The sequence below is a fragment of the Suillus subalutaceus genome, assembly GCF_016647625.1.
Source record: "Suillus subalutaceus strain FC151 chromosome Unknown DFJ58scaffold_37, whole genome shotgun sequence".
NCBI classification, from domain to species: domain Eukaryota; kingdom Fungi; phylum Basidiomycota; class Agaricomycetes; order Boletales; family Suillaceae; genus Suillus; species Suillus subalutaceus.
The window spans coordinates 16,254-44,206 of NW_024540286.1; the positions used below are offsets into that span (position 1 = coordinate 16,254).

A 27,953-nucleotide genomic window follows, 5' to 3' on the forward strand; every position below is an offset into this window, starting at 1 on the left:
TCTAGGGAGCTTACCTTCGGATCTAATGCAGCGGGTGAAACTCTTCCAGAGTTTCCTATACTCATCCGAAAGTTTCCCGCGCTCATCCGGAAGTCCTCCAGCACTCAACCAGAGTAGCCAGCCTCCGGAAGTCCTTCGGACTTCATCGGATTCCATCTGGACTTCATTCTGAAATTAAGGGCACGTACTCGGGTAAGGGGCACAGCGCACGAGCTGAGGCCAAGCCCTTCGGATCCGTCTACCCTTGAGCTACGGTCTTAACATTGACCTGCAAAATAACAGTGCATCTCCGCAGCATCCTTTTGGTATTTCAACAATTCGTTCTCTTTACGAAGCCATTCATTCTCTATATGAGCCTCTTGGAGCCGTTCTGATGCGGTCAATTTCGATCCCGGATGATCAAGCGCTGGTGTTACACTTCGCGACATCGAAGCTCATACACTGGCGGATAGTGATTTAGTGTGGCGATGGAATGGACATGTGATGGGAATCGTGCTGCTGGAAGGTATGGATGATGATTCTGAAGTGTGAACATCATAGTTGAACATGCCAGGAAATTTTGAGGGACCAGCTTCTGGCGCCGATGAGAGTGAACCAGGAAAATGTGATGTCGGACCAGCTCTACCTGGGGGTAAATGTTGTTGCGGCATATTGATATTCCCCTGATCTGTCATTTCGCCATCACTACGAGTGCTGGCTTCATCATCCGACTCCGACTCAGACTCTGAAGCCTTATCAGAGTCACTGGCAGATGAGTTCCCTAACTGTGATGGCTCATATGTTTGATCTGACTCATCACTGATAGAAATGGGATCAATGGAATCGGAGAAAGTGGTATCGATGGGAAAGGTGGCCGGGAGGTGTAGCTGGGTGGATGACTCATAACTCGGTCCATAATCTTCTTCCGTGAATATTGCGGCATTTATTGGTCTAGTTCCACTGTTTTTTCATGCCTGCAGAATCGTTTCCTCTTTAAATGCCTCTGCTCTCGCCTTCATGTACTCTTGAATCACATTTCGCTTCTTGATCCCTTCCCCAGTCTCTGCCATCACCACTTCACAGCGTGCCTGCCATTGCCTTTGCAGAGGACCAAAGACACCAACATCAAGGGGTTGCAAACGGTGGGTTGTGTGCGGGGGTAGGCAGAAAAGGTGAATGCCATGTTCTTCTGCTGCTTGATGAAGTTTGATTGTCTCATGGGAACGGTGTCCATCATATATCAGGAGGATCGGCTGACCGGACGAATTTCGTGCTTTGGCTTGTGGCACAAAGCTCTTGACAAACCACTCGGTGCCAATGAAGTCACTGGTCCAACCATTTTCAGACGTCACCACTCTGATATCAAACCACAGTCAGAATTTTTTATTGTGTTGTAGAATGGAGACTCACATGATGTCATCTTCTTCATAATATTCAGGGTATATGTCTGAGCCAGAAAATATGAAGCCAGGCTTCAAACTGGTGCCATCTGCACACACGTGCTCAATCACGGTCACCAACTCGAGTTCGTCACTCTTTGCTTTGACTCGAGCCTTTGTTGACCGTGAAGACAGGTACTTTGTGTTGTCACATTTCCTCCCCCCTCTGAGCTGGATCCCTTTCTTGTCCATGTTATACACATTCTCCCAGGGGATTCCCTCAGATTTCAAGAAGTCATCGAGGAGTTTAAAGTGGTGATTCACGGTTGCGAAGTTGAACATTTGCATCCGCTTTAGATCAATGCCTGTGGGGCACCCTAACTTGATCTCTGGATGACGAGCAAGGAAAATTTCAACCCAATTTTTCCTGGCCCTGAATCTTTCCCACTGAGCCTTTTCTTTTCCTTCAGCTTCTCACTCAGCTCTAATACCTTTGCACAAAGGTTGCACTTTGACAGAGGGTGTCCTGTCATAGCCAGGTACTTTGCCCAGTGACATAGGGTTTGTTCCTGTCCTTCGGTAAGTAGCTGTTGGAATTTGTGGGCCTTCGAATGGGGTTTCGTGAGGTTCTGTGCACACCGATGAAGGGTATGGTATGGCACATTAAACTGGCCAGCTGCTGCCAAGAGGTTTTTAGCCCTATTCTCTCTAACAGCCTGGATAGCAGCTGCAATGTTAGCCTTGCGAGTAACATCTTCTTCAGCCTTTTTTTGAACTGCTTTCCTGCGGTGTGGTGCCATTGGAGAGAATGATGTGACTTCTGTAAGACTCGAGTGCAGAAGAGAGGCGCCATGTATGCCGAGGAGGAGTTTGAATTACTTACACATCTCCCCTGTCCTGTGTCACACTTTTGTACTTGTCGTTGATTCTACCACTGTAGCACCTCAGCGCAAGAGAGTAATGTTTATCGAATTGGTTTTCTGACATCCCTGGAAGGTGTTCATTGTGCGCCCTAGGTAAATTTTTTACAAATACCTTTGCAGGATCTTTGGGATCTGGACGATTTGTGTTGGGCGAAGGTTTCAAAACACCACTATTTCATCTCTCGTAGCTGCAACATTCCAAAATCTTTTATTCTACTTGTACAAAACATCACTTATAGGTACTCTGCACATGCTTGAATTTTTCGATGTCAGTTAAGCATGATGTTGAGGTGCTATGAACTTTTTGCATATTAGCAACTGTGGACATATTACAGGGAATGATAGTAGGCAAAATAATCCAGAATAGAATATACTGGAGTCTCAAATGCATTACCAATACCGCTGATATGTTAACCTATACTAGAATAATCCCCCATGCGCGCAGTCCAATAGATTTGGTCCAGCCCTTGATGGACCATCATGATGATCTTGCAATCCAGTACCTGCTTCTCGACGAGGATGAGGCTGAACTTCAATTCGATGACGATGAAAGAGCTTGGGTCCTGGCAGCTGCTATCATTGGTGGGAGTGAGGTAGCACGACAAGACCAGATTGACACTCGGCACCCTCAATCATCTATATCTTTGCTGACCCCAACTACTTCCAAATCCTCGCATGAACACCCCATGGCAGGCACTATATGACAGCCAGAATGATCGAGCCTTTATCACCACAATGGGTGTTGATGTGCCCACCTTCTCTTCACTACTTACTGCAGGCTATGCGCAAGCCTGGTTTGAGACGCCAATTCCTCATGATGATGTCTCCGCGCATAGAAATCCACGGATAAATCAGCGCTCCCTTGATGCCGTGGGGGCACTTGGGCTTGTGCTACACTATCTTAGCTCCACTATGCATGTTATCAGCCTCCAGCAGATCTTCGCCATCATCCCCAGTACTGTCACTCAATACCTTCACTTCAGTCTTAAGCTTCTCCTATGTACCCTCCACACTCTAACAGATGCCAAAATTCAATGGCTGGAAGGCTTAGACTTCGAGCACTGTAGCGCACTTGTTGTGGCCCATCATGGGAGACTTGAAGGGGCATTTGGTAGTGTTGATGGTCTCAAACTACCGGTGCAAACGTCGGATGATGTTGACATCGAGAATGCGACATTTAATGGGTGGCTCTCAGAGCACTTTATCAGTTTCTGTGTTAGCTGTTTCAGCTGAAGGTAAGTTCGATGCAGTGTCCCTGCTCTAGCCTTGATTAACAACATTACAGGGGTGATTATTGCTGCAAGGCTGAATGCCCCAGGCAGTTGGCACGACTCACGTCTCGCTCATCAAATCTATGCATCTCTTCGAAACGATACTCCCCCTGGTTATTATGTTGTCGCTGATACAGTGTTCCCGCGTGGCAGCAATGACATACAGGGCCGAATCCACGCACCTCCCAAACAAGGCCAACGTGTTCAAGGCTCACTCGCTGAGATTAATGAACAGATGGCATTTAATCGCAAACTGCTTTCATACCGGCAGACTGCTGAATGGGGGATGCGTGGTCTTCAAGGTGCTTTTGGAAGATTGCATGTACCACTTGAAATCGCCGACAAAGACTCATGGGGTGATCTCATCGAAATATGTGTTCGTTTGCACAATCTGCGTGCAATCCATGTCGGTATCAATCAAATACGGACGGTGTACCTCAAACATTGGCAGGAGACACTTGATGACATTGCTGTGTGGCATGATTTCGAGAACATGTTGTTTTCAGAGCAAAGGCAGAAAGATCGCGTTACACGTTTTCATGTCACGCTAGAGTACGAGTAGCTCAAGAATTTGATTAAATAACTGGACTACAACAATGAAATGACATATCTTTATCTGTATAAGCTGCACGAGTACCTTTAGCGAGAGAAGCAAGAAACATATCTAAGCTGCGTGAGTGCCTTTAGTGAGAGAAGCGAGAGAAGCGAGAAATTGATATAAGCTGCGCAAGTGCCTTTAGTGAGAGAAGCCAGAAATTGATATAAGCTGCGTGAGTGCCTTTAGTGAGAGAAGCGAGAAATGATACCTTATCTATCTAAGCTGCGCGAGTGCCTTTAGTGAGAGAAGTGAGAAATTACACCTCTGGTGTTTGACAGTTAGCCGACTTCCTCATTGGCAGGTCCACATCATCCTCCTCACTCTTGATGTCTGTATGCACTTGGGTCTGTTCCCTATTAGAATGAATGACCACAGAATTGCATGGGCGCCCTGCACCACGCGAACGGGGCCTGGATGCCCAGCGGCGGTAGGCAAGGCGAGGAGAAGGAGTGGTATTGAAAGGAGGAGGAGTAGGATGCATATATTGAGGAGAGGTTGGAGGATGGTCTGAAGCGTCTGACGCTGGGGTCTCTGGATCACTGTGCCAGATGACACTTTGACCTCCGTCAGGGTAATAAGTATAGTCCACGTGTTTTTGGTTTTGGTTTGCGCCGGTGACAAGATTTGGGAGCAGCTTGGTTGGGAGTAGGCTGGTTAGCTTGTGTCATCTCCAGGCGAAGCTGGGTAAGGTCACACTTGTGTTCAGTAGTGTAGAGTCTGGTTTGGAGGTCGAACAGTTGGGTCCGCAATTTCTCGGTGATGGCGTTTGCATCACGCAGCTGCTGTCCCTGGGTAAGCAACTGTGTGTTTGCAAGAGTCCTGGTGGCACGATTCTCGTCTCGAGCTTGCTGAACAGCAGGTCAAAGGCCCCGCTGATGCGAGAAAGCAGCTCTGAGGCTGCTGCACCTTGGCAGCGTGCCACCGGTGCATCTGTCCAAGTGGCACGGGTGACTGCAGTGTGCTCGAGGGGGGACATACTTCGCTCCTTGACAGGTGGGTCGTTACAATTCAACTCATCGTCCTAGGTGTCATAGTCCGAGTTGTTGAGATCGTGTGTGCCAGCACGCTCGTTGATGCGCGCATCAAGCTCATGGGCTCGAGTCACATCAGGAGGACACACTCCGTCACCAGTGGGCTTCATAGTCTTCACGAACTGAGGTTGCAAGGTGAGATGTTAAGATGCCATTGTAGAACGAACTAGAACTTACTTGTTTGAATTTGGTTTCGAGTGACTGGGCTTTACGGTGAGGGTGTTCGTTGCGGCTTGCCCACTGCGTGAACTTCAAGTGGATCGCTTGCCACCCTTTCTGGCCCAGAGGCAGCTCGTCTTCGACAAAGTCCAGGAGGGCCTTGACGTCCGCTGAGCTGTAATTGTTGGAACTGTGTGGGCGGCCACGTTTGGCCCTCGGATCATCTTCATCATCCTCGAGGGCACGTGCATGCTTTTGAGGGCAGTCACCTCCATTCATGTTAGTATTCTCCTTATCCTTACCCTTGCCTTTGGTAGCTTTGGTCACAGTCTTGTGATGCGCGCCGCCAGCTTTGATAGCAGGCATGTATCCATGAGATTCGGCAATCATCAAAGGGTTGCAAAGGTCTCTGTCTGGTGAATCCGGGAGTGGGATATGAACTGGGTCCTGGTATGCGCTAGACAGCACAAGGTGGGACCCAGATGGTGAGGGTGGTGGTGACAAGTGAGGTTGGGAGAAGTTGGCCAGAGTCGTAAGTCCATACATCAAGGGCGCAGCAGCATGTTGATTACATGTTATTGAAGGTCAGAGAATAACAAAGACTCACGCCATATGCCTGCATCAGTAAACTACAATGTTCTGTACAGAGCTGTACAGGGTCACAGTGCCACAGCTTGGTCCCCCTGTGACAGCTCTGCACAGAACCTCCCAGTGCCACAGCTCCCAGTGCTACAGAGCTCACAGTACGACAGCATTGTTTAGCAAATATAACAAAACAAATTCGCTTTTTGACACTATTAATGTGCCAATGCCAGGAATTGAACTTGTGACCTCACAAAGTTCAGCAACAACTTCAACACAAAGTTACCATTTACACCATAGTGTCTTTATTTTTCCTCACTCACAATAACATATATACCAATGGGTTCTCAAGCCTCAATATTGTCTCCCCATTGAAATCTATAGTCAAACCTCATTATAACTTGCCCTTATTGAGATCTTGAGAAGAATTAAACCTTATTGTAACATATTTTTGACTAGAAAAACTTGAAGGTTTAGTGCAAACTGTAAAAATTGTGAATTTTAACAAGCTTTAGTCAATAGGTTTAGCACTTTTTGTCCTAACAATGAGTTTGAATAAGCTTTGGTTTGTACTAAGGCTTAGTGTTGTTGAACTGAAGAAAAGACTTGGTGAAAAATTTTGTGAAAAATTTTGTGAGTTCTGTGGCTCCGTGGCTCTAGGATTCTGGGGATTCTGTGAGTCTGTGGCACACTGTGAGAATCTGTGGGAAAAGCCAAAGTCTGTGTGAGGTTTATTAGTCTGCTGTGCTGTCTGTCGCACTGTGAGAATCTGTGGGAAAAGCCAAAGTCTGTGTGAGGTTTAGTGGTTTGCTGATGTGGCAGTCTTCAGAGCGCGGCACTCGAGTGACAGACTGTGCGATCCCAGGATGGGGCTGCCAATGACCCAAGTGGTCATGCGCATATGCATTCCCTGCGTTATCATAGCGCAGCTCGGGAATTGACTGGCTACGAGGGACAATCATACAATGGGAGGGGGTAATGTCAGACATTGGAGGGACTGAAAGTTTAGTAGGTACTTACCTTGTGGGTACCGGTACACAGACTTTATACGTTTCAGGTGTTTGTTCCACCAGATGGAAGGGGTGGGGATATTCATAGTAAAAAAAAGGTCAAGGTCCCTGGGCTGGTAACAGCGCAACACGAGCGCGCAAAGCCAAAATGGAGTAGCTACAAGCTTGCTGACTTTATATTGAGGGATACTGAAGAAAATTTCGTTGACAGAGGGATAGGATTGGTGGGAGGTTGACGCTAGGTTGCATTGGGGCGAGATTGGAGGCACCGGAGGCAGACTGGTCACTGTGGCCAGGTAGTAACTTCGTTACCAGGCACAGACATCCAAGGATGTTGCCAACATCCTTTAGATAACATCTAGATAGTGGCGGGAGAAAGAGACATTAGTATAGTTGACAAAAGGTTGAAACATACCTCGGTATTACTGCGCAAGGTGCTACATTGCATGCAATGTGTCTCGAGCAAGGCTGATTATGTCAGCATATATCGCTGGCGTTAGTGGCCTAGAACAGATGGAAGTCGAGGCCCCCGGAAGCTCCAGCTAATGTACCCCCGCAAAATAGCATTTTTGAGGGCCAAATATCGCAAAATCTCTGCCCGGAAATAGCATTTTTGAGGCACTCTGAACGAAAGGTCTATCCGGCTATTGCATTTTTCACATCCTTCAGGGCAGGTCTATAGGACACTTGTCCAGCGGTGAACCCTATTCCGACCTGTCCCGACTCAAATACACGGCCCCTCAAACACCTCACAAAACAGCTTCTCGTCATCATGCTTCCCAAAGACCTTAAGGGCTGCTCAATTCTAAAAGTTCGCGTTCACTTGGGATCCGAGCAAGTTACAACACTGATTAGCGACGCTTATAACTCCTTGTTTGGAACCGGACGCCGGCCGTCAACCGGTGACTTTCGGAATCATGTGTTATCAACTTGATCAGTTCCCATCATTCAACACGTCGCTCAACATTCAACGGTGATCGATATGCCCTGCGCACAGCAGCGAAAGCAAGACCATAGGGATATTTTAATTTTACATTCTGTTGTGGCTAGTACATTGGCCATATCTAGGCATAAGCAAGGCCACCTTGAGGAGCTTTTCACTCCAGATCATCAAGATCTCGACAACGACGAAGGCAATGAACGGCTCACCCGTTTTTTGCGCAGGACAGCCACGGGCCTTCATGCTCTCTCTCTGATGATATCCGTGCCCAGCTCTCGTGGTCCTTATACCCAGTGGCGAAAGTGCAATGAGTTTTTTGATGTATCATTGAGTTGGCCTGATTGAGACTTTCATCACAAATATCGGTGAGTTGTTTTGTTTTTGATCTTCTTAATGCGCTGATGGTCTGGTAGTGTTAGTCGTGCAACTTTTGACCGTTTAGTGCGAATCTTGGAGGAGAACCCCATCTTCAAATCGACGGGGAGGAAACCACAGCGACCTGTACGCTATCAGCTCGCGTGTTTCCTCCTTCATTATGGGACTCGTGGCGGTGACTCGCTGCAAGCTGCCCACAAACTTGGGATTGGTTTCGGAACTGTGTTCCTCTATTGCAAGCGTGTAGTCCGTGCTCTGCGGGAGATCAGCATGCAAGTAGTCACATGGGGTGACGAGACTCGTCAGAACGAAACGACACGACGGGTTTTGGACCGGTCGGGAATTCCAGATTGCATTGGAATGCTTGATGGCTCCCTCATACGGCTCACCGAAATGCCAGATCGGAATGGCCTGACATTTATTTGTCAAAAGAAATTTCCCACTGTAAGTAACTCTCAAACACAACATTTTCTGTTAACTTACTTGATACGTAGATCAATGTTCAAGCCGTCGTCGACCACGAGAAATGATTCACTGCAATCGAGCTAGGGTGGCCAGGATCAGTCTCGGACATGACGATGTGGAAAAAATCTCACATCTGGCAACATCGGCTCAATTATTTCCCAAACAATACTCTCCTTCTCGCGGATAAAGGTATATTCTTTGTGACCCTCACATCTTTTCATGCACTGACCCTGAACCAGGCTATCCATCATCACCCTACATCCTTCGTCCATTCACTGAACCCGAGGTCAATGGGCAGCTGCCTGCCGAAAAAAAAACGCCGCCGCAAATTCAACAAGTGTTTGTCTTCACAGCGCATCATTGTTGAGCATACCTTTGGTTTGCTCAAGGGCCGTTTTCCCTCTTTAAGGGATTTGCCACCTGAACAGGACATTCGAGATACTTACCGTGTTGTCGAGGCACTTTTTGCCCTGCACAATATGTGCATTGACCTTGGAGATGTCCCTGAGCTCATTCCGTTGTTTGATAGTTCTGACCCTGATCACGACAACACCGAGGATGATCAAGCTGATGTCGATATCTCTGGCTATGGTGGAGTTGTTGGGGATGATGAACCCGAACTTCCTGCATGGGAGTCAGACGAGTGGTTGAGGGAAGCTGGCCGTCGTCGTCGTCTCACAATTTTAAATGACCTTTTCCCATTAGATACTTGACAGCAATTACTGACCTGCAATAGTGAAATAATTCAATAACACTTGATGAGCCGCTGCTTTCACCTCTTCCAGCATCCCATCCATACACATATTGCAGTAACATATCTCCGTATTATACGAGTGAACGGATGTGCATAATATCCCGTATGATACGGGCCAGCGAACCATGGGCCGAAGGTAGATATATCCTCGACTGTGATGGATGGGCTGGGAGTGTTATTATTCCCGATGGAGACGGGTTGGCCCAGGTGGGGAATATGTAAAGTAGATGGGTGGGCCAATGGACATGAATTTCAATAGACGGATCGGCTGAGGTAGTTGGATATTATGTAGATGGGGTGTACCAAGGTAGATATGTATCAAATAGCCGGGTATATCAAGGGGTGCTTGTTATCACATAGACAGGTGGGCCCAGATATATATCATATTAGATGGGTGGGCCGACGAATTAATATATTTTGTAGACAGGTGGGCCGACGTATTGGTATTATTTTGTAGACGAGTGGGCCGAGGGAGCGGTGAAAGATTTATTATATACGGGTGGGCCAATGGTAGACATATATTGCATAGACGGGTAGGCCGACGTAGGGGTATATAATATAAACGGTGGGCCCAGGAGAATGATAATTGTAGACATGATGGAGCTCAGCTAGTTGTATATCATGGAGGTAATAATTCAAAGTCATCTAATGATGTAGTATGGCATGGAGCCTTGCAAAGGGGTGAAGTGGAAACTCGAGCGAAGTGTACCGAGTTCCGAGACCCGGGTCTCGACAAATGAATATGTGATGTCCAGCACACTTCCGATCGTCTGGTATTTCATTGAGCAATATATGATAATAGATCTTGAAAGCCAACATCATCCAAGCCTACCAAATGCCAAATGCCAAGTTCCAACTACCCGAAAATCAAGTGAAGTGTACCAATATCCGAGCCCTGACTATCAAATCCCGACAATCGACCATTGAGTCCTGACTACCGAGTCTTGAAACCCGAGTCCCAAAGCCCGAGATTTGAGTCCTGAAACGCAATGCCCAACCATTGAATCCCAACATCGAGTATCAAGTCCCAACCAACGAGTCCCAAATATTGAGTCCTCCCGACCATCGAGACCCAACACCCAACACCCAACACCCAACACCCAACACCCAACACCCAACACCCAATACCCAACACCCAACACCTGACAACCGACAACCGACACCCGACACCCGAGATTCAAGACTCAAGTTCCGACTATGGAGTCCCGGATATCAAAAATCAAGTGAAGTGTACTGAGATCCGAGTCCAACCTGAAGGATTCCTTAGGCTGGACTTCCAAACCTTGGATTTGTCCTTCCATCTCTATCCAAGCTTAAGGATTGATTCCTTAAGCTGGACCTTTGCCTTTCTGGCACTTCCTGTCTTTCCAAGACTTATGTCTACTTCCTGTTATCCTCCGACTCCACCTAAGTGTAGCCTACCTCTGTTTGCTTCTACTCCAGACCTTGTCCATGGTAGCCTTTATTCTCCTGTCCTATAATCCTGTCCACTCCTGCTGACCTCCAGACCTTTGGATCTCCGGACCTTTGGATCTCCGGACATCTTACCCTTTCGGATATCAAAACCTTCGGACATTGTAACCTTTGGACATCATGACCTTCAGACATCATAACCTTTGGACATCTTAACCTTTGGACATCTGAACATTCAGATGGCGCAAACCTTCAGACATCCTGTCCTCTGGACCACTCCTCCTATCTGATCCTGCTTTGGACTCTGTCCCTTGCAGTCTCTCCTCCATGTGCTTCCATCTAGGAAGCTTACCTTCAGAAGTCTTATCTTCGGACCCTATGCAGCAGGTGAAACTCCTCCAGAGTTTCCTGTACTTCTCTAGAAGTTTCTATACTCCTCCGGAAGGTTCCTGTGCTCATCCAGAAGTCCTCCAGCACTCCATCAGAGTAGCCAGTCTCCGGAAGTCCTTCGGACTTCATTGGATTTCATCTGGACTTCATTCTGAAATTAAGGGTATGTACAGTGGCTCAAAAACCGTCCGTATGTTTTGGCATTTTTCACTATCTATAATATTGTGTGAGAACAAACAAATGCCTCAAAAACATGCTTATACCACATTGTAGTATGGCTTCAGGGCTTTCATTTGAGCCCTACACCGTGGGAATCGGCGGAGATATGGTGGAGATATAAGGCTTATAAAATGATGACTCATGTGGACAGTTTTTGAGTGTATATTAAAACTATATAAATCATTATTTATGACACCATAAAAATCATGCCACTATTATATAAATTATAAAGTGGTGTCATTATGTTATTTTATGACTATATCTAACTATATAAACCAGAATATCTCATGTATCATAGTCATAATCACCATGAAGCCATCTCCTCTGCTCAAAGAGATAATATCCTCTCTCTGTCTTATGCTGGCCTCTCTGCTCGCCAAATTTCCTCTAGAACTGGAATATGCAAGTCCACTGTGGCCAAGTTCATCAAAGAAAGCCACCCAGACAAGGAAAACTCTTGTGGAGGACGTCCATCCAAGCTTACCTCTACTGACAAAAGGGCTATTATCCAACATATCACTACAGGAAAGGCTGATAATGCTGTCCAAGCCACCCATTATATCAATTCCACCATCACTACCCCCTGTCTCTTCACAAACTGTGAGGAATGTTCTCAAGGCAGCTCATCTCAAGGCAGTAACAAAGAAGAAAAAAGCCTCTTCTCTCCATCAAACATAGGCAGAGAAGACTAGCCTTTGCCTTAGCTCATCAACACTGGACTGTAGAGGACTGGAAGCATGTTATATGGTCAGATGAGACCAAATCAATAGGATTGGGTCAGATGGGAAGGGTGTATGTATGGAAAAAGAAGGGAGATGGCCTAACAGACAGAGAGGTTAATGGGAACTGTCAAGTTTGGAGGAGGTTCTTTAATGGTATGGGGCTGTATGGGATGGAATGGTGTGGGAATGCTTGCTGAGGTTGAGGGGAAGATGAATGCTGAGCAGTATGTGGACATTTTAAATGACCACTTGCTGCCTAGCTTGGCAGAATCAGGGATTGATGAAGAAGATATCATTTTCCAACAGGATAATGATCCCAAGCACACATCCAGAAGAGCTAGGGAATGGTTTGAAGAACATAACATCAATGTTCTTGACTGGCCAGCACAGTCTCCTGATGTCAATGTCATTGAACATCTCTGGGGAACACTCAAGAAAAAGCTTCAAGCCTATGAAAACCCCCCTAAAGGAGTATGGGAGCTTTGGGAGAGAGTAGCAGTGGAATGGGGGAAGATCACAGCTGAGGATTGCCAGAAATTAATTGAGAGTATGCCCTAGAAGGATAGAGGCAGTAATTAAAGCCAAGGGAGGTCATACAAAATACTAGAATACCTGGTTATTACTGTAAAATACTTGAGTCAAAAAACTGTCCGCATGAGTCACCATTTTGTGAGCCTTGTATCTCCACCATATCTCCACCGATTCCCACGGTGTAGGGCTCAAATGAAAGCCCTGAAGCCATACTACAATGTGGTATAAGCATGTTTTTGAGGCATTTGTTTGTTCTCACACAATATTATAGATAGTGAAAAAATGCCAAAACATACGGACGGTTTTTTGAGCCACTGTACTTGGGAAAGGTGCAAAATAAAATATACTGACTACCAAGTGCTGAGCACTAAGTGTCAAGTTCCAAGTTCCGAGTTCCGAGTGCCAAGTGCCCCGATGCTTTCGGGTATTAACACCCAGATAGCCCTCGCTCTCAGGGGCCCATCAGAATTTAGATCATCTCAAACGGATGTGATTTGAGTGAGATATGAGCAAAATACTATATACCCGGGTGAATTTTGGCATCAGAAGTTCGATGCTTTCGGGCATTGACATGAAGATAGCCCTCAATCTCAGGGGTGTGGGAGAATTCAGATTGTCTGAAATGGATATAATTTGAGTGAGATATATGCAAAATACAATATATTGACTACTGAGTGCTGAGTACCAAGTGCCGAGTGCCAAGTGCAGAGTGCCCCGATGCTTTCAGGCATTAACACCCAGATAGCCCATGCTCTCAGGGGCCCATCAGAATTTAGATCATCTCAAACAGATGTGATTTAATGTGTCCCAAGTGCTGAGTGCCGAGTGCTGAGTTCTGAGTTCCGAGTTCCAAGTTCCGAGTTCCGAGTTCCGAGTTCCGAGTTCCGAGTTCCGAGTTCCGAGTGCCAAGTGCCCCGATGCTTTCGGGTATTAACACCCAGATAGCCCTCACTCTCAGGGGCCTGTCAGAATTTAGATAGTTCCGAGTGCCAAGTGCCAAGTTCCAAGTGCCGAGTTCCGAGTGCCGAGTTCCGAGTGCTGAGTGCCCCGATGCTTTCGGGTATTAACACCCAGATAGCCCTCGCTCTCAGGGACCTGTCAGAATATAGATCATCTCAAACGGATGAGATTGAGTGAGATATGAACAAAATACTATATAACCGGGTGAATTTTGGCATCAGAAGTTCAATGCTTTCGATGTTTTTGATGTCGGGTCTTGATGCTTTCGGGCATTAACATGTAGATAGCCCTTGATCTCAGGGGTGTGGCGGAATTTACATTGTCTCAAATGGATATAATTTGAGTGAGATATTTGCAAAATACTATGTATATACTGACTACCGAGTGCTGAGTGCCGAGTTTCTGAGTGCCGAGTTCCGAGTGCCGAGTGCCCCGATGCTTTCGGGTATTAACACCCAGATAGCCCTCGCTCTCAGGGACCCGTCAGAATTGAGATCATCTCAAACGGATGAGATTTGAGTGAGATATGAACAAAATACTATATACCGGGTGAATTTCAGCATCAGAAGTTCAATGCTTTCGATGTTTTTGATGTCGGGTCTTGATGCTTTTGGGGCATTAACATGTAGATAGCCCTTGATCTCAGGGGTGTGGCAGAATTCACATTGTCTCAAATGGATATAATTTGAGTGAGATATTTGCAAAATACTATGTATATACTGACTACCGAGTGCTGAGTGCCGAGTTCTGAGTGCCAAATGAATACCACACACTGACTACCGAGGGCTGAGTACCAAGTGCCGAGTGCTGAGTGCTGAGTTCCGAGTTCCGAGTGCCAAGTACCCCCGATGCTTTCCGGTATTAACACCCAGATAGCCCACGCTCTCAGGGACCCGTCAGAATTTAGATCATCTCAAACGGATGTGATTTGAGTGAGATATGAATAAAATACTATATACCGGGTGAATTTTGGCATCAGAAGTTCGATGCTTTCGATGTTTTTAATGTCGGCTCTTGATGCTTTCGGGCATTGACATGCAGATAGCCCTAGATCTCAGGGATTCATCAGAATTTAGATAGTCTTAAATAGATATGATTTGAGTGAGATATATGCACAATCCAAGATACAGGGTGAATGAGTCCCGAGTGTTGAGTGCCGAGTGCCGAGTGCCAAGTGCCAAGTGCCGAGTGCCGAGTGCCAAGTGCCAAGTGCCAAGTGCCAAGTGCCAAGTGCCAAGTGCCAAGTGCCAAGTGCCAAGTGCCGAGTGCCCTGATGCGTTCAGGCATTCAATCACTGTCAGGAGGTGTTCCCTCATCCACCTCAGTGCCTTCAGTGTTGCAATCAAGCTTTCTGCTGTGTGCTGAGTGCCGAGTGCCGAGTTCCGAGTTCCGAGTTCCGAGTTCCGAGTGCCCTGATGCTTTCGGGTATTAACACCCAGATAGCCCTCGCTCTCAGGGACCCGTCAGAATTGAGATCATCTCAAACGGATGTGATTTGAGTGAGATATGAACAGAATACTATATACCGGGTGAATGTTGGCATCAGAAGTTCAATGCTTTCGATGTTATTGATGTCGGGTCTTGATGCTTTCAGGCATGAACATGTAGATAGCCCTCAATCTCAGGGGTGTGGCAGAATTCACATTGTCTCAAACGGATATAACTTGAGTGAGATATTTGCACCATACTATGTATATACTGACTACCGAGTGCTGAGTGCTGAGTTTTGAGTTCCGAGTGCCGAGTGCCAAGTGCCGAGTGCCGAGTGCCGAGTGCCGAGGTGCCGAGTGCCGAGTGCCGAGTGCCGAGTGCCGAGTGCCGAGTGCCGAGTGCCCCGAGGCTTTCGGTATTAACACCCAGATAGGCCACGCTCTCAGGGGCCCATCAGAATTTAGATCATCTTAAACGGATGTGATTTGAGTGAGATATGAGCAAAATACTATATACCAAGTGAATTTCACCATCAGAAGTTTGATGCTTTTGATGTTATTGATATCAAGCCTCGATGCCTTCAGGCATTGACATGCAGATAGCCCTAGATCTCATGGGTCTGGCAGAATTTAGCCCATCCCAAATGGATAAGAGTTGAGTGAGATATGAGCAAAATCCCATATACTGTGTGTATTTCAGCATTGTAAGGTCAATGCTTTCCATGTTTGCAATGTCTAGCCTCAATGCATTCAGGCATTCACAAGCAGATAGAACTTGATCTCAGGGGCCTGTCACAATTCAGATCGTCTCACACGGATAAGACTTGAGTGAGATATGAGCAAAATATTACATATCGGGTGATTTTTGATGTCAGGCCTTGCACCAAGGGTAAGCACATAGCACAACAGGAATAAATTCGTTGTCCTAGTATCCTTATATATTGCATATACTATCGAAGGGATGTTGGGGATCATATTTTGCCTCAAACAGACATGATTTGAGGGAGATATGAGCAAAATACAATTTATTGGGTGTGTCTGAGCTTCGCAGGTTCAATGTTTTTGTTGTCAGCCTTGTGTGGAAAAATTCTAAAACATCAGGAGAAACATAAAAACACATCATCAGGGACTGCATCAGGTTTGCTATGATCACACCTATGTATAATATGATAGATTGGCTTCCAGTGTACTGTTCCAGTCCCTGAAACAGTATCTGTCAGTGGTATGTATCTCTAAATACAAAAAAAACTCGAAATTCAAGGCAATCACTGTGCACTGGTGCAAGAAAGTTACAATCACAAGATATATACATCAGCAAAATATGATTTTGCCACACGGTTACCAGAAGGTCACAAGCTTTGACAGTGCTTACTAGACTAAGGATATGATTGTCTTAACTCAATAGTCTTAACTTGCTAGGCGTAATATAAGCTTTCTTAATAACCATGACTGTCATATCTTCCATAATAATCCTAACCCTCACAGCTTATGTATTATGTAGTAATCAACAATCATATTAGACTATCAAGTTAAGACTACTGTATTTTATTCTAAGTCTGTACAATAGACCTGTGATACTTGATGAGTGTCAGCCTGAACAGTATATTAAAGATCACACTATCATACTACACATAGGTATGACTATTGAAGACATGATGTAGTGCCTTATGATGTGTTTTTTATGTGTCTCCTGATGTGTTGAGAATGTCCTACATTACCTCATATGTCCATGTGAGGCCATATGAATTCTGTGACACTCCTGACATTAAGGGCTATCCACATGTCAATGAACACAGTCATCTAGGCCTCACATTAAAATCATTGAAAGCATCAAACTCCTGATGCGAAAATATGATCCAAATTCTGAAGGACCCCTGAGAGTGAAGGCTATCTGCATATCAATGCCTGAACGCATTGAGGCCCGACATCAAAATCATTGAAAGCATTGAACTTCCAATGCTGAAATTCACCTGATATATAGTATTTTGCTCCTATCTCACTCAAATCACATCTGTTTGAGATAATCAAAATTCTGATGGACCCCTGAGAGCAAGGGCTATCTGGGTGGTAATGCCCGAAAGCATCGGGACACTCAGCACTCAGAAGGCACTTGGCACTCGGCACTCGGCACTTGGTACTCAGCACTTGGTAGTCAGTATATGGGATTTTGCATATATCTCACTCAAATTATATCTGTTTCAGACAATCTGAATTTTACCACACCCCTGAGATCGAGGGCTATCTACATGTCATTACCCAAAAGCATTGAGACCCGACATCAAAACATCGAAAGCACTGAACTTCTGATGCCAAAATTCACCCGGTATATAGTATTTTGTTTCATATCTCGCTCAAATCACATCCGTTTGAGATGATCTAAATTCTGACAGGCCCTTGAGAGTGAGGGCGATCTGGGTGTTAATACCCGAAAGCATCGGGGCACTCGGCACTCGGCACTCGGAACTCGGCACTCGGCACTTGGCACTCGGAACTCAGAACTCAGAAACTCGGCACTCAGCACTTGTAGTCAGTAAATACATAGTTTTTTGCAAATATCTCACTCAAATTATATCTGTTTGAGACAATGTGAGTTCTGCCACACCCTGAGATCAAGGGCTATCTACATATTAATGCTCGAAAGCATCAAGACCAGACATCAAAAACATCGAAAGCATCAACTTCTGATGCCAAAATTCACCCGGTATATAGTATTCTGTTCATATCTCACTCAAATCACATCCGTTTGAGATGATCTATATTCTGACGGGTCCCTGAGAGCGAGGGCGATCTAGGTGTTAATGCCCGAAAGCATCGGGATACTTGGCACTCGAACTCGGCACTGCACTCGGAACTCAGCACTCGGAACTCGGCACTGCACTCGGAAGAACTTGGCACTCGGAACTCGGCACTTGGAACTTGGTTCTCGGCACTTGGCACTCGGAACTCAGAACTCAGAACTCGGCACTCAGCACTCGGTAGTCAGTATATACATAGTATTTTGCAAATATCTCACTCAAATTATATCTGTTTGAGACAATGTGAGTTCTGCCACACCCCTGAGATCAAGGGCTATCTACATATTAATGCTCGAAAGCATCAAGACCAGACATCAAAAACATCGAAAGCATTGAACTTCTGATGCCAAAATTCACCCGGTATATAGTATTTTGTTCATATCTCACTCAAATCACATCCGTTTGAGATGATCTAAATTCTGACGGGCCCCTGAGTGTGAGGGCTATCTGGGTGTTAATACCCGAAAGCATCGGGGCACTCGGCACTCAGCACTCAGCACTCGGCACTCGGAACTCAGTTCTCGGCACTTGGCACTCCGCACTCAGTAGTCAGTGTGTGGTATTTTGCATATATCTCACTCAAATTATATCTGTTTGAGACAATGTGAATTCTGCCACACCCCTGAGATCGAGGGCTATCTACATGTTAATGCCCGAAAGCATCGAGACCCGACATCAAAAACATCGAAAGCATCAAACTTCCAATGCTGAAATTCACCCGGTATATAGTATTTTGCTCATATCTCACCCAAATCACATCTGTTTGAGGTGATCTAAATTCTGATGACCCCCTGAGAGCGAGGGCTATCTGTGTTTTAATACCCGGAAGCCTCAGGGCACTCAGCACTCGGCACTCGGCACTCGGCACTCGGCACTCGGCACTCGGCACTCGGCACTCGGCACTTGGCACTCGGCACTCGGCACTCGGCACTCAGCACTACTCGGTACTTGGTACTTGGTAGTCAGTACTCGGTGATTCGAGTCTCGAGACTCGAGACTTGTGATTCACAAGTCAAAATTTGAAACTAATGTGTAGTATCTTATGTATTTCTGTACTCATTTCACTGACTACCAAGTGCCGAATCTCGGGTCTTGGGTCTCAGGTCTCGGTACTCGGTACTCGGTATTTCCAGATGACAAAAATGTATATCATCTTAAATTTGAATTTTCTTAACTCGTAAAAATGTATGACTTTCCAGTTGGTTTTGAATTTTGAGTTTTGAGTCTCTTGAGTCCTGAGTCTGGGTGTTCAGGGCTCGGGTTTCAGGTTTCAGGTTTTGGGTTTTGGGTTTTGGGTTTTAGTACTTGGTACTTGATATTACTTGATGTCGGCCCACCCGTCTATGTAAAATTCTGCACTTCGGCCCACCTGTCTATCTAATATGACCCCACGTTGGCCCACCTGTCTATGTAATAAATAATTCACCTCACCCTTGGCCCACCCGTCTATCTAATATTACCCCACATCGGCCCACCTGTCTATGTAATAAATAATTCACCCCCACCCTTGGCTCACCCGTCTATCTAGTATTTCCCTACACATCGGCCCACCCGTCTATCTAATAATATTTCACCGCTCCCTCGGCCCATCTGTCTACAAAATAATACTGATACGTCGGCCCACCCCGTCTATATAATACTATTTGCTATACATCTCTCCTCAGGTCTATAATAGATGTCAATCCTACTCTACATATTACCCACATGGGCCCACCCATCTCCATAATAATATTTCTCTCCCGGCCCATCCGCTATCATCGATGATATATATAACATCAGCATAGATGGGCCCACCCGTCTCCATCGGAAATAATATTCCTCCCGGCCCACCCGTCAACATCGGGTATATACATAACATCGGCCCATAATCCGCTGGCCTGTATTTACACGGGATATTATGTAGGTCGGGTGACCCGTATAATACGGGATTTGTCACTGAAGGGGGCTCATCCATAGTCAAAATCTCTTTCGCGTTCCTCACCTTCGCCTCACTTTCTGCCAGTGTTACCTCAGCCCGTCCTTTCTCTATCATGTAATTATACTGTTTGTCCTCTCGGAGCTCCACGTTTTTCGAGCAGTTTCAAGCGTGCAACGTCACTGTCTGCTGTCGCCTTCAAGAATTCGACATTCGACGCAAAAAACTCGGCAGCTTCATTGCCAATACCAGTCTGCAAAGCCTTGCGTTGTGCCGTGGTGCAGGGACTCCCTTCTGCATCGTTGCTTGACTTTCTTGTCACCTGCGGACAAAAACGGATTGCATGCAGGTTGACCTGCTTTTGGCTTACTCTTTTTCTCCATATCATTGTCCTTGCTTTCACCATCACTGCCCTCCTCGCTGCTGATATCGATTGTATCTGAGATCATGCCAGAGCGAAAATCCTCCTCTCGCACAAGTCCCGGGTGCTCACCAAGCCTGCCGAGTCATGTAAGTAATGTTTCGTGCAGATGTCCAGCTACTCACCTGTCGTTGAACAGTGCTTACCATCCCTCGTCATACCATTTTTTCAAGGTAGCACCAGATAAGTTCCCAATATCCTTCCCAGCAGTTCGAGCATTCTCAATCTTCTCGTCAAGGACTTCAACATCAGGATCACCACCACCATTGCCGGTGATGGACTCAAAAGTCAAAATATATGAAAACACTCGTCGTAAGTGTTCGTAACGTCCCTTGATTGACTCTGGGCTGCGCCGTCCTTTGAATATACGTTCAGAGACCTGTATGGTATGGTGTTAGCAGTTATCGAGGCGAGTCTACTTTGCATCTTTGTTACCTTTTTGAAGATGTGTTTAGCATTGCCAGTGAGGCCTTCATAGAATTCGCTGTCACCACCTAGCAGGGTTTCGAGTAAAAGTTTGGTGTCTTCGTCTGACCAATGGCTTTGCTCTTGAAGGTGAGCCATGGCTTGTTCCCCTTCAATTTTTGTCTTCGCCTTTGTCTTCAATTTTGCAGCTGTGGCCTTCCGCTTCGATCCTTTGCTGGCACAGGTTTCACTACTAGTCTGAGTTAATGGTGTGTCATTCTCAGTTTTCTTTATCTTCTTCGCACTGTCACCATCTTCCAGGAGGTTACCATGATATTCCTCGCGTCCTCGCTTCTGTGGTTGTGGAGCCACTGTAGCTGGCAAAGGTCTTGGATCACATGCTGCCTCGTCTGCCCGAGTCAGACCATAGACGAATTTATTCGAATCATTTGGTTGAGGCTGACCACATGCTTCGAGCACCTGGCGAATATGAGGAAGCTTCAGCTAGTCAGTATTTGTCAAGTATTATGTTCATGCTATTGGCCACTCACTTGTACTCTAGATTGCTGATTATGCTGTGGTCGGGGAATTGATTCATAGGGCTGCTCTTGTTGCAGCTGGCTGGATTCACGATACAGGATCAGTCACATACAGAGCTTGAAAAAATAATGACCTACTGTTTCGTGTCATACCAGTAATGCTCTGCACGATAATGCTGTTGCTGTTGCTGATACTGATTTTGTGTGTTGTGTGCAAGCACTGCTGTGACTACTGCCCGGTGCTCGTAACTGGTCAGTGGAGCAGCATGTTGTCCACCTCCATGCGGCATGGCATAGCCATATCGTGGTTGCTCCTGCTATCGAGTGTATCCACCACCATTGTGAGGATAGTAGTCCATTGCTACTGTGCTGGAGCCGTTTACACTGGCAGTACAACAACTACCAGCCAGACACATCCGGGCTTCTTCGGAGTTGAGACTAATTTACGGAGCGGAAATGAATCGCTTAAGACTAAAATAACTCTACTTATGATATTCGGATCCCAAGTGAACGTGAACTTTTAGAATTGAGCAGCCCTATGGTCTTGCTTTCGCTGCTGTGCGCGGGGCATATCGATCACCGTTGAATGTTGAGCGACGCGTTGAACGATGGGAACTGATCAAGTTGATAACGCATGATTCCGAAAGTCACCGGTTGACGGCCGGCGTCCGGTTCCAAACAAGGAGTTATAAGCGTCGCTAATCAGTGTCGTAACTTGCTTGGATCCCAAGTGAACGCGAACTTTTAGAATTGAGCAGCTCTTTAAGCATCAGATCCGGAAGATCCAGGGTACCGAAATTACACATGCCGACATTCAGGCTCTTCTTCCTTCTGAAAGCCAGAGAAAGATCACTGGTACAAGTATCAGCGCATACGGCACATGCACGGAAGACATGCATGAAGACAGAGATTTCTGTATATTTAATTCATGGATCGCGCCAATCGCATCTGGCCAAGTAAAACCAGGGACTACCTATGGCACAATTCATGGTCATGTACATGCGTCTGTAAGTCCTTGAACACTCTGACATTGTAAGTAATCATATGACCCGCACTACACATCCTGAATGTATGATTGTTTCTGATAGCAACTCAATGCATCTGACGACGACGACGAAAAATTTCTCGGATGGTACCAACCTTCCACTGTTCTCACGTACTCTCAAGACATTTGAGCTCCACACTCATGCACCTATACAGCAACTCATTTACCACCTCAATGGAAATCCATTCGCACAGCAGCTCCACAATCATCTCACCTTGACCACTGAGGCAGGTGCTCGCTGGGCAACTCTCTCTCGACCATCCGTCAAACATGTTATTCTAAAATTGCCACCTACCATCAAGATTCCGGTGAGGGGGGCACGAGGGATCAAGAATTAGTGATTGATATATTCTAGTAAACTTATTATATGTTATTGAAATACTATGTTCCTCTACGGTCGCCGCCGTTGTCAACAGTGAGCAGCGTGTCACCATCTGTCACGCATTGGCTGGAGGTCACGGTATGTCACACCACGTGATTTTTGACCTCTGCCCGGAATTGCATTTTTGAGGCCAAAAGTTTCGCATTTTTGAGGCCAATTTTAGCTGGTCGGGCGGGTGGACCTTGGCAGGAGCTTCCGGGGGCCTGGAAGTCGTCTGCAAAGTCTATTGGGGGGGTACCCCCCCAATAGATTAAGGTTTATTGAGGGGGATTTTTCGAGCCTACGGAAAGTCATCCACTTACTTACAACCTTAATGGAACTTCAGCACAAGCGATTACTGCCAGCCATCTGCACACCCAACCGTCTCTCATATCACATAACCTCCCCAGGCCCCTCTTGAAACGCAAACACATCGTACCTCAGCTCATCTAACGAACAAGCCTACGAGCCCTACTCCCTCCCGCCAATCCCTACTTGTATGTCATCCATACTATCTCATATCCAATCATACAAGTTCAAAACGTCAACGTAATTAACAGCCCTACTCAAACTCCAGCGCAAGCGGCCACTACCAATTATCAAATTCGAGTCACCCCCAGGCCTTGCTCTCTCGCGTTACCTCTCCTGCGGCCCCCTCGATACACAAACCAATTGTACACCAGCTCCTCTGACGAACAAGCCTATCCACCCGCATACCCCTCCGCTTCTACAACCTCCTCCTCCAACATCCGCCCTCGCCATAATGCACTCGAAAGGTCTCACTACGATTGGCCCGCTTCCGCTTGGAACAAATCCAGCTCCATTGTAGCAGCTAGCAAACTTGGGGCTTATCCAGCTCGTGCCGCTCGGCCAACACCCGTCGCCACCAGCTCGAAAACAGGCATCTTCGTGCTTGTCTTCCTCACCAGATACGTGATCACCGGCATCCGTGGCTGGGAATATGGACGCCCTGCTTACCTGCTGCTTCAGTTGTAGTAGCATAATGCGCCCGAAGGGACAGCAGAGGGAAAAAATTGTGGTGGGGATTGGGAATGTTGTTTTGGAGGTGTTAACAGCTATTAGTATGTCTCCCCACCATGCACTTTTTTCATCCTCCATGTACTTCCATTCTTATCGTGTAAGGCAGATTTGACCGTCCCTCCATTATATGTCCGGCCTATAAGGACGGTCGTGATCAATGTCTTCCCTTCCGAAAATTTCAGCGTGGTACGAGTGCGAATCAATACGCTCACTACCAACAGCTCGTCAGTTCCCTGTCTGAAACTTATGAAGGACCAACAATTCCATTGATGTCCTAAACTGCACAGGATCCTGAAACTAGGCTATGGGTATCTCTGTCGTTGGTCGCAGCAAGCTCGTAGACACGGGATTCAGTCGTCAGACTTTGACACGCTTGCATGTTTGTAAGACACGCATGAAACAAAGGTCTGACTGGAGACCATAGCATAGGTGACATCCAGCGCCGACTTGATGCCGACATCCTGTAAGTCAATTTCTCCTTTGTTCTACGATGACGTCGTCAGTTACTCACTCGAGAAGATGCATCTAGACTCAGGTTACGATCTACTCGATCATTGAGAAATTGAATGGGTTTTGACGTGGTATGCACAGAGTAGTAGCCAACGCTGCATGTATAATGCATCCACTTTATAAAACTTCATAACCCAGAGCTATGGCCATTTGCACATTACACGCTGTCCCTTGAAGAATGAATGCTGGAAATTTTCAAAGTGCATCCGCTGCTCGAGGTCCATCGAGTTTGCAGGCTATCTTCCGCTCGCGGCCAGGTCTTTTCAAAGATCTTATCCATCAACTCCCAACTGGAGTCACTGGCGTTGTCAGGAACCTTTAGTTCCGTGCGTGTAGGGTTTAAATGAAACAAATGGGATATCTTTAGAAAAGTCACGCAAGTTGAGACAAGTTGTGGAGCAGAACATACCCAACCCTGATGCGCTTGAAATCGGACCATGGATGCTTGAGAGATACATCAAGCGCAGCAGCTCTCGCCACTGTCTCGACTGAGGGAGACCGACATTCCCCAAACACGTATACGCCATATCAGACAAAGCACCATATTGTGTGATCATACAACCATTTGGTACAGTTCCACATCCTGTACCTACCACGACAGACCTTTCAAGCAACTTGCATTCATAGCCGAGACGCCTCAGCTTCCCTTCGAACTAGAACATCATTGATGTTGGGTTCCATTGCCCAACATTAAGGCCTTGCTGAAGACAAGCGGATCAGTGCGATTGCTGTCACAACATGACGGTGAAACATACGCAGGCGATGATTTAAAGTGATTTCAAGAATAGTCTTGATCAATCTCGCCTTTGCCTGAGAGCACAAATATTCCTTCTCCCTCTCCTTGGAGCGTTCAAAAGCTTCTTTTACCTTCCTCTGGAAGCGTTCAAACGGTAACTTTGCGATCCAAGCAGGGATCCTCATAGCTTCTTCATATGCGTGAGTGGCAGCAGTCACGGCTTCTTCAAATGCCTGGACGGCAGCGCCGACAGCTTCCCTGACAGCAACTGCATGCGGAGATGCCATGTACTGCTCGAGAGCGACAAGACAAGAAGGAACAGAATCTGGCTTGTCCCGAGGATAGCGCCGCTTTTCGAAAATATAGAAAGAGTGTTCCAAGATAATGACAGCAGCTAAATGATCAATAATAAGTATATTCATCGCAACGTAGCCTCAAAATTCACCAGAACTGAGCTGAACAATTTTTCCCAGGGATGATGAGCCAGAAGCCTAGCACATTCGCAACATAAGGAACATGTACAAATCTGTGGCCAATTGGACATACCGCTGAGAGTAACCTAGACCCCATCGCTGTTCGATCATCCCGATAAGACTAGGTCAAACCATGAAAAAATTAAATATCATCTACCTCTGCTAGGGATCGATATACTCACAGTCTGCCAATGTGTAGCATCTTCAGTCAGCATGGCCCAAAGTCCAAGAAGGATGAAAAAAATAACCTCCTAGTGATGGATCAGCGATATCGTTCATTCGAGGCGCTAGGATAAAACACTCACTTTCTATTAAGGGATGTCCGGTTTCAGTCGTAAGCAAAGCTCGAGCTCGACAGAGGATTAGCGCACTCACATTCTGTCGGTGATCGAGCAATGTAATTAGTGAGCAAGGCTAAAGCTCAATTGAGGTTGAATAGACTCGCCATCTGTGAATCGATCAGCGATGGCGTCGATCAGCAACGTTCCAGCTCAACGGCAGGTGGACACACTCACTCGCTGTTAACAGGGATCGGCAATTTCATTGGTCAGTGACACTCCAATTCGACTGCGGATCGATGGGCTTACGGTCTGTGAACGGATGGGAGACGCTTCAGTCAGTATAGCTCGATCTCTATGGTAGATCAACAAGCTCACAATCTGTTAACGGAGTAACAATGTTTTCGGTCAGTACTGGAGCGATGGCGACTGAGAATCAATACACTCACACCCTGACCATACATCAGTGATTGCATCTGTGAAAGAGGATGATCACACTCACAAGCTGTCGACGGATCAATGATGCATTTGGTCAGTGGCTCGAGCTCGAAGGAGGATTGACAAACTCACTTGCTGCGAACGGTGGGCAACTTGGATCAGTATGGCTCGAGCTCGAAGGACGATCGACACACTCACATACTGCGAACAGTCAGCAGCGGTTTGAATCAGCATGGCTGGAGCTCGAAGAAGGATCGACACACTCACTTCCTGCGAACGGTGGGCAACGACTTAAATCAGTATGGTTTGGAGCTCGAAGGACGATCAACACACTCACACGCTGCGAACGGTAGCCAACGACTTGGATCAGCAAGGATCGAGCTCGAAGAAGGATCGACACACTCACGTCCTGCGAACGGTGGCCAACGACTTGGATCAGCATGGCTCAAGCTCGAAGAAGGATCGACACACTCACACGCTGTGAACGGTGGGAAACGACTTGAATCAGCATGACTCGAGCTCGAAGGACAATCAACACACTCACAGCCTGTGAACGGTGAGCAACGACTTGGATCAGCATGGCTCGAGCGTGAAGGACGATCGACACACTCACATCCTGCGAACGGCGGTCAACGACTTGGATCAGCATGGCTCTATCTCGAAGGACGATCGACACACTCACCAACTGCGAACGGTGGGCATCAGTATGGCTCGAGCTTGAAAGAGGATCGACACACTCACTTGCTGCGAACGGCGGGCAACGACTTGGATTAGCATAGCGCTCGAGCTCGATGGAGGAGCGACACACTCACATCCTGCGAAGAGTGGGCAACAACTTGGATCAGCATGGATGGAGCTCGAAGGAGGATCGACACACTCACAGCCTGCAAACGATGGGCAACGACTTGGATCAGCGTGGCTCGAGCTCGAAGAAGGAACGACACACTCACGTCCTGCGAACAGTGACCAACGACTTGAATTAGCATGGCTCGAGTTCGAAGGATGATCGACACACTCACAGGCTGCGAACGGTGGGCAACGACTTGGATCAGCATGGCTCTATCCCGAAGGACGATCAACACGCTCACCAACTGCGAACGGTGGGCATCAGCATGGCTCGAGCTCGAAGGAGGATCGACACACTCACTTGCTACGACGTGGTAACAACTAGGATGAGCATGGCTCGAGCTCGAAGGACGATCGACACACTCACATACTGCAAATGGTGGGCAACGACTTGGATCAGCATGGCTCGAGCTCGAAGGACGATTGACACACTCACGTCCTGCGAACGGTGGGTATCAGCATGGCTCGAGCTCCAAGGACGATCAACACACTCACACGCTGCGAATGGTGGGCGACGACTTGGATCAGCATGGCTCGAGCTCGATGGACGATCAACACACTCACAGCCTGCGAATGGTGGGCAACGACTTGGATCAGCATGGCTCAAGCTCGAAGCAGGATCCACAGACTCACATACTGCGAACGGTGGGCAACGACTTGGATCAGCAAGGCTTGAGCTCGAAGGACGATCGACACACTCACACGCTGCGAATGGTAGGCGACGACTTGGATCAGCATGGTTTGAGCTCGAAGGACAATCGTACACTCACTTCCTGCGAACGGCGGGCAACGACTTGGATCAGCGTAGCTCGAGCTCGAAGAAGGATCGACAGACTCACCAACTGCGAACGGTGGGTATCAGCATGGCTCGAGCTCCAAGGACGATCAACACACTCACTTGCTGCGAACGGTGGGCAACAACTAGGATGAGCATGGCTCGAGCTCGAAGGAGCATCGATACACTCACTTCCTGCGAACGGTAGGCAACACCTTGAATCAGCATGGCTCGAGTTCGATGG

General features: G+C 46.9%; 5 protein-coding genes across 5 annotated transcripts; 1 reads left to right on the plus strand and 4 right to left on the minus strand.

The window, feature by feature from the left end:
* Window positions 1-4,406: 4,406 nt before the first annotated feature.
* DFJ58DRAFT_726511 (uncharacterized protein) lies at window positions 4,407-5,126 on the minus strand (the record flags this gene model as incomplete). The annotated part of the gene is made up of 3 exons (XM_041385376.1): window positions 4,407-4,681; window positions 4,740-4,932; window positions 4,980-5,126. 3 exons carry the CDS (start codon window positions 5,124-5,126, stop codon window positions 4,407-4,409), a joined length of 615 nt encoding a protein of 204 aa, XP_041245173.1.
* A 45-nt stretch (window positions 5,127-5,171) lies between these two features.
* DFJ58DRAFT_726512 (uncharacterized protein) lies at window positions 5,172-5,886 on the minus strand (the record flags this gene model as incomplete). Its single annotated transcript, XM_041385377.1, has 2 exons — window positions 5,172-5,303; window positions 5,359-5,886. 2 exons carry the CDS (start codon window positions 5,884-5,886, stop codon window positions 5,172-5,174), a joined length of 660 nt encoding a protein of 219 aa, XP_041245174.1.
* A 14,191-nt stretch (window positions 5,887-20,077) lies between these two features.
* On the minus strand, window positions 20,078-21,496 carry DFJ58DRAFT_876198 (uncharacterized protein; the record flags this gene model as incomplete). The annotated part of the gene is made up of 5 exons (XM_041394444.1): window positions 20,078-20,339; window positions 20,409-20,641; window positions 20,698-21,171; window positions 21,219-21,288; window positions 21,345-21,496. 5 exons carry the CDS (start codon window positions 21,494-21,496, stop codon window positions 20,078-20,080), a joined length of 1,191 nt encoding a protein of 396 aa, XP_041245175.1.
* An 805-nt stretch (window positions 21,497-22,301) lies between these two features.
* On the plus strand, window positions 22,302-23,608 carry DFJ58DRAFT_726517 (uncharacterized protein; the record flags this gene model as incomplete). Its single annotated transcript, XM_041385378.1, has 3 exons — window positions 22,302-22,588; window positions 23,074-23,109; window positions 23,173-23,608. 3 exons carry the CDS (start codon window positions 22,302-22,304, stop codon window positions 23,606-23,608), a joined length of 759 nt encoding a protein of 252 aa, XP_041245176.1.
* A 1,146-nt stretch (window positions 23,609-24,754) lies between these two features.
* On the minus strand, window positions 24,755-25,960 carry DFJ58DRAFT_294615 (uncharacterized protein). The gene is made up of 6 exons (XM_041379716.1): window positions 25,884-25,960; window positions 25,555-25,623; window positions 25,446-25,493; window positions 25,345-25,390; window positions 24,919-25,293; window positions 24,755-24,864 (listed from the first exon to the last, which is right to left on the minus strand). Exons 2-6 carry the CDS (start codon window positions 25,585-25,587, stop codon window positions 24,854-24,856), a joined length of 513 nt encoding a protein of 170 aa, XP_041245177.1. The 5' UTR covers window positions 25,588-25,623; window positions 25,884-25,960; the 3' UTR covers window positions 24,755-24,853.
* Between the last annotated feature and the right edge of the window lie 1,993 nt (window positions 25,961-27,953).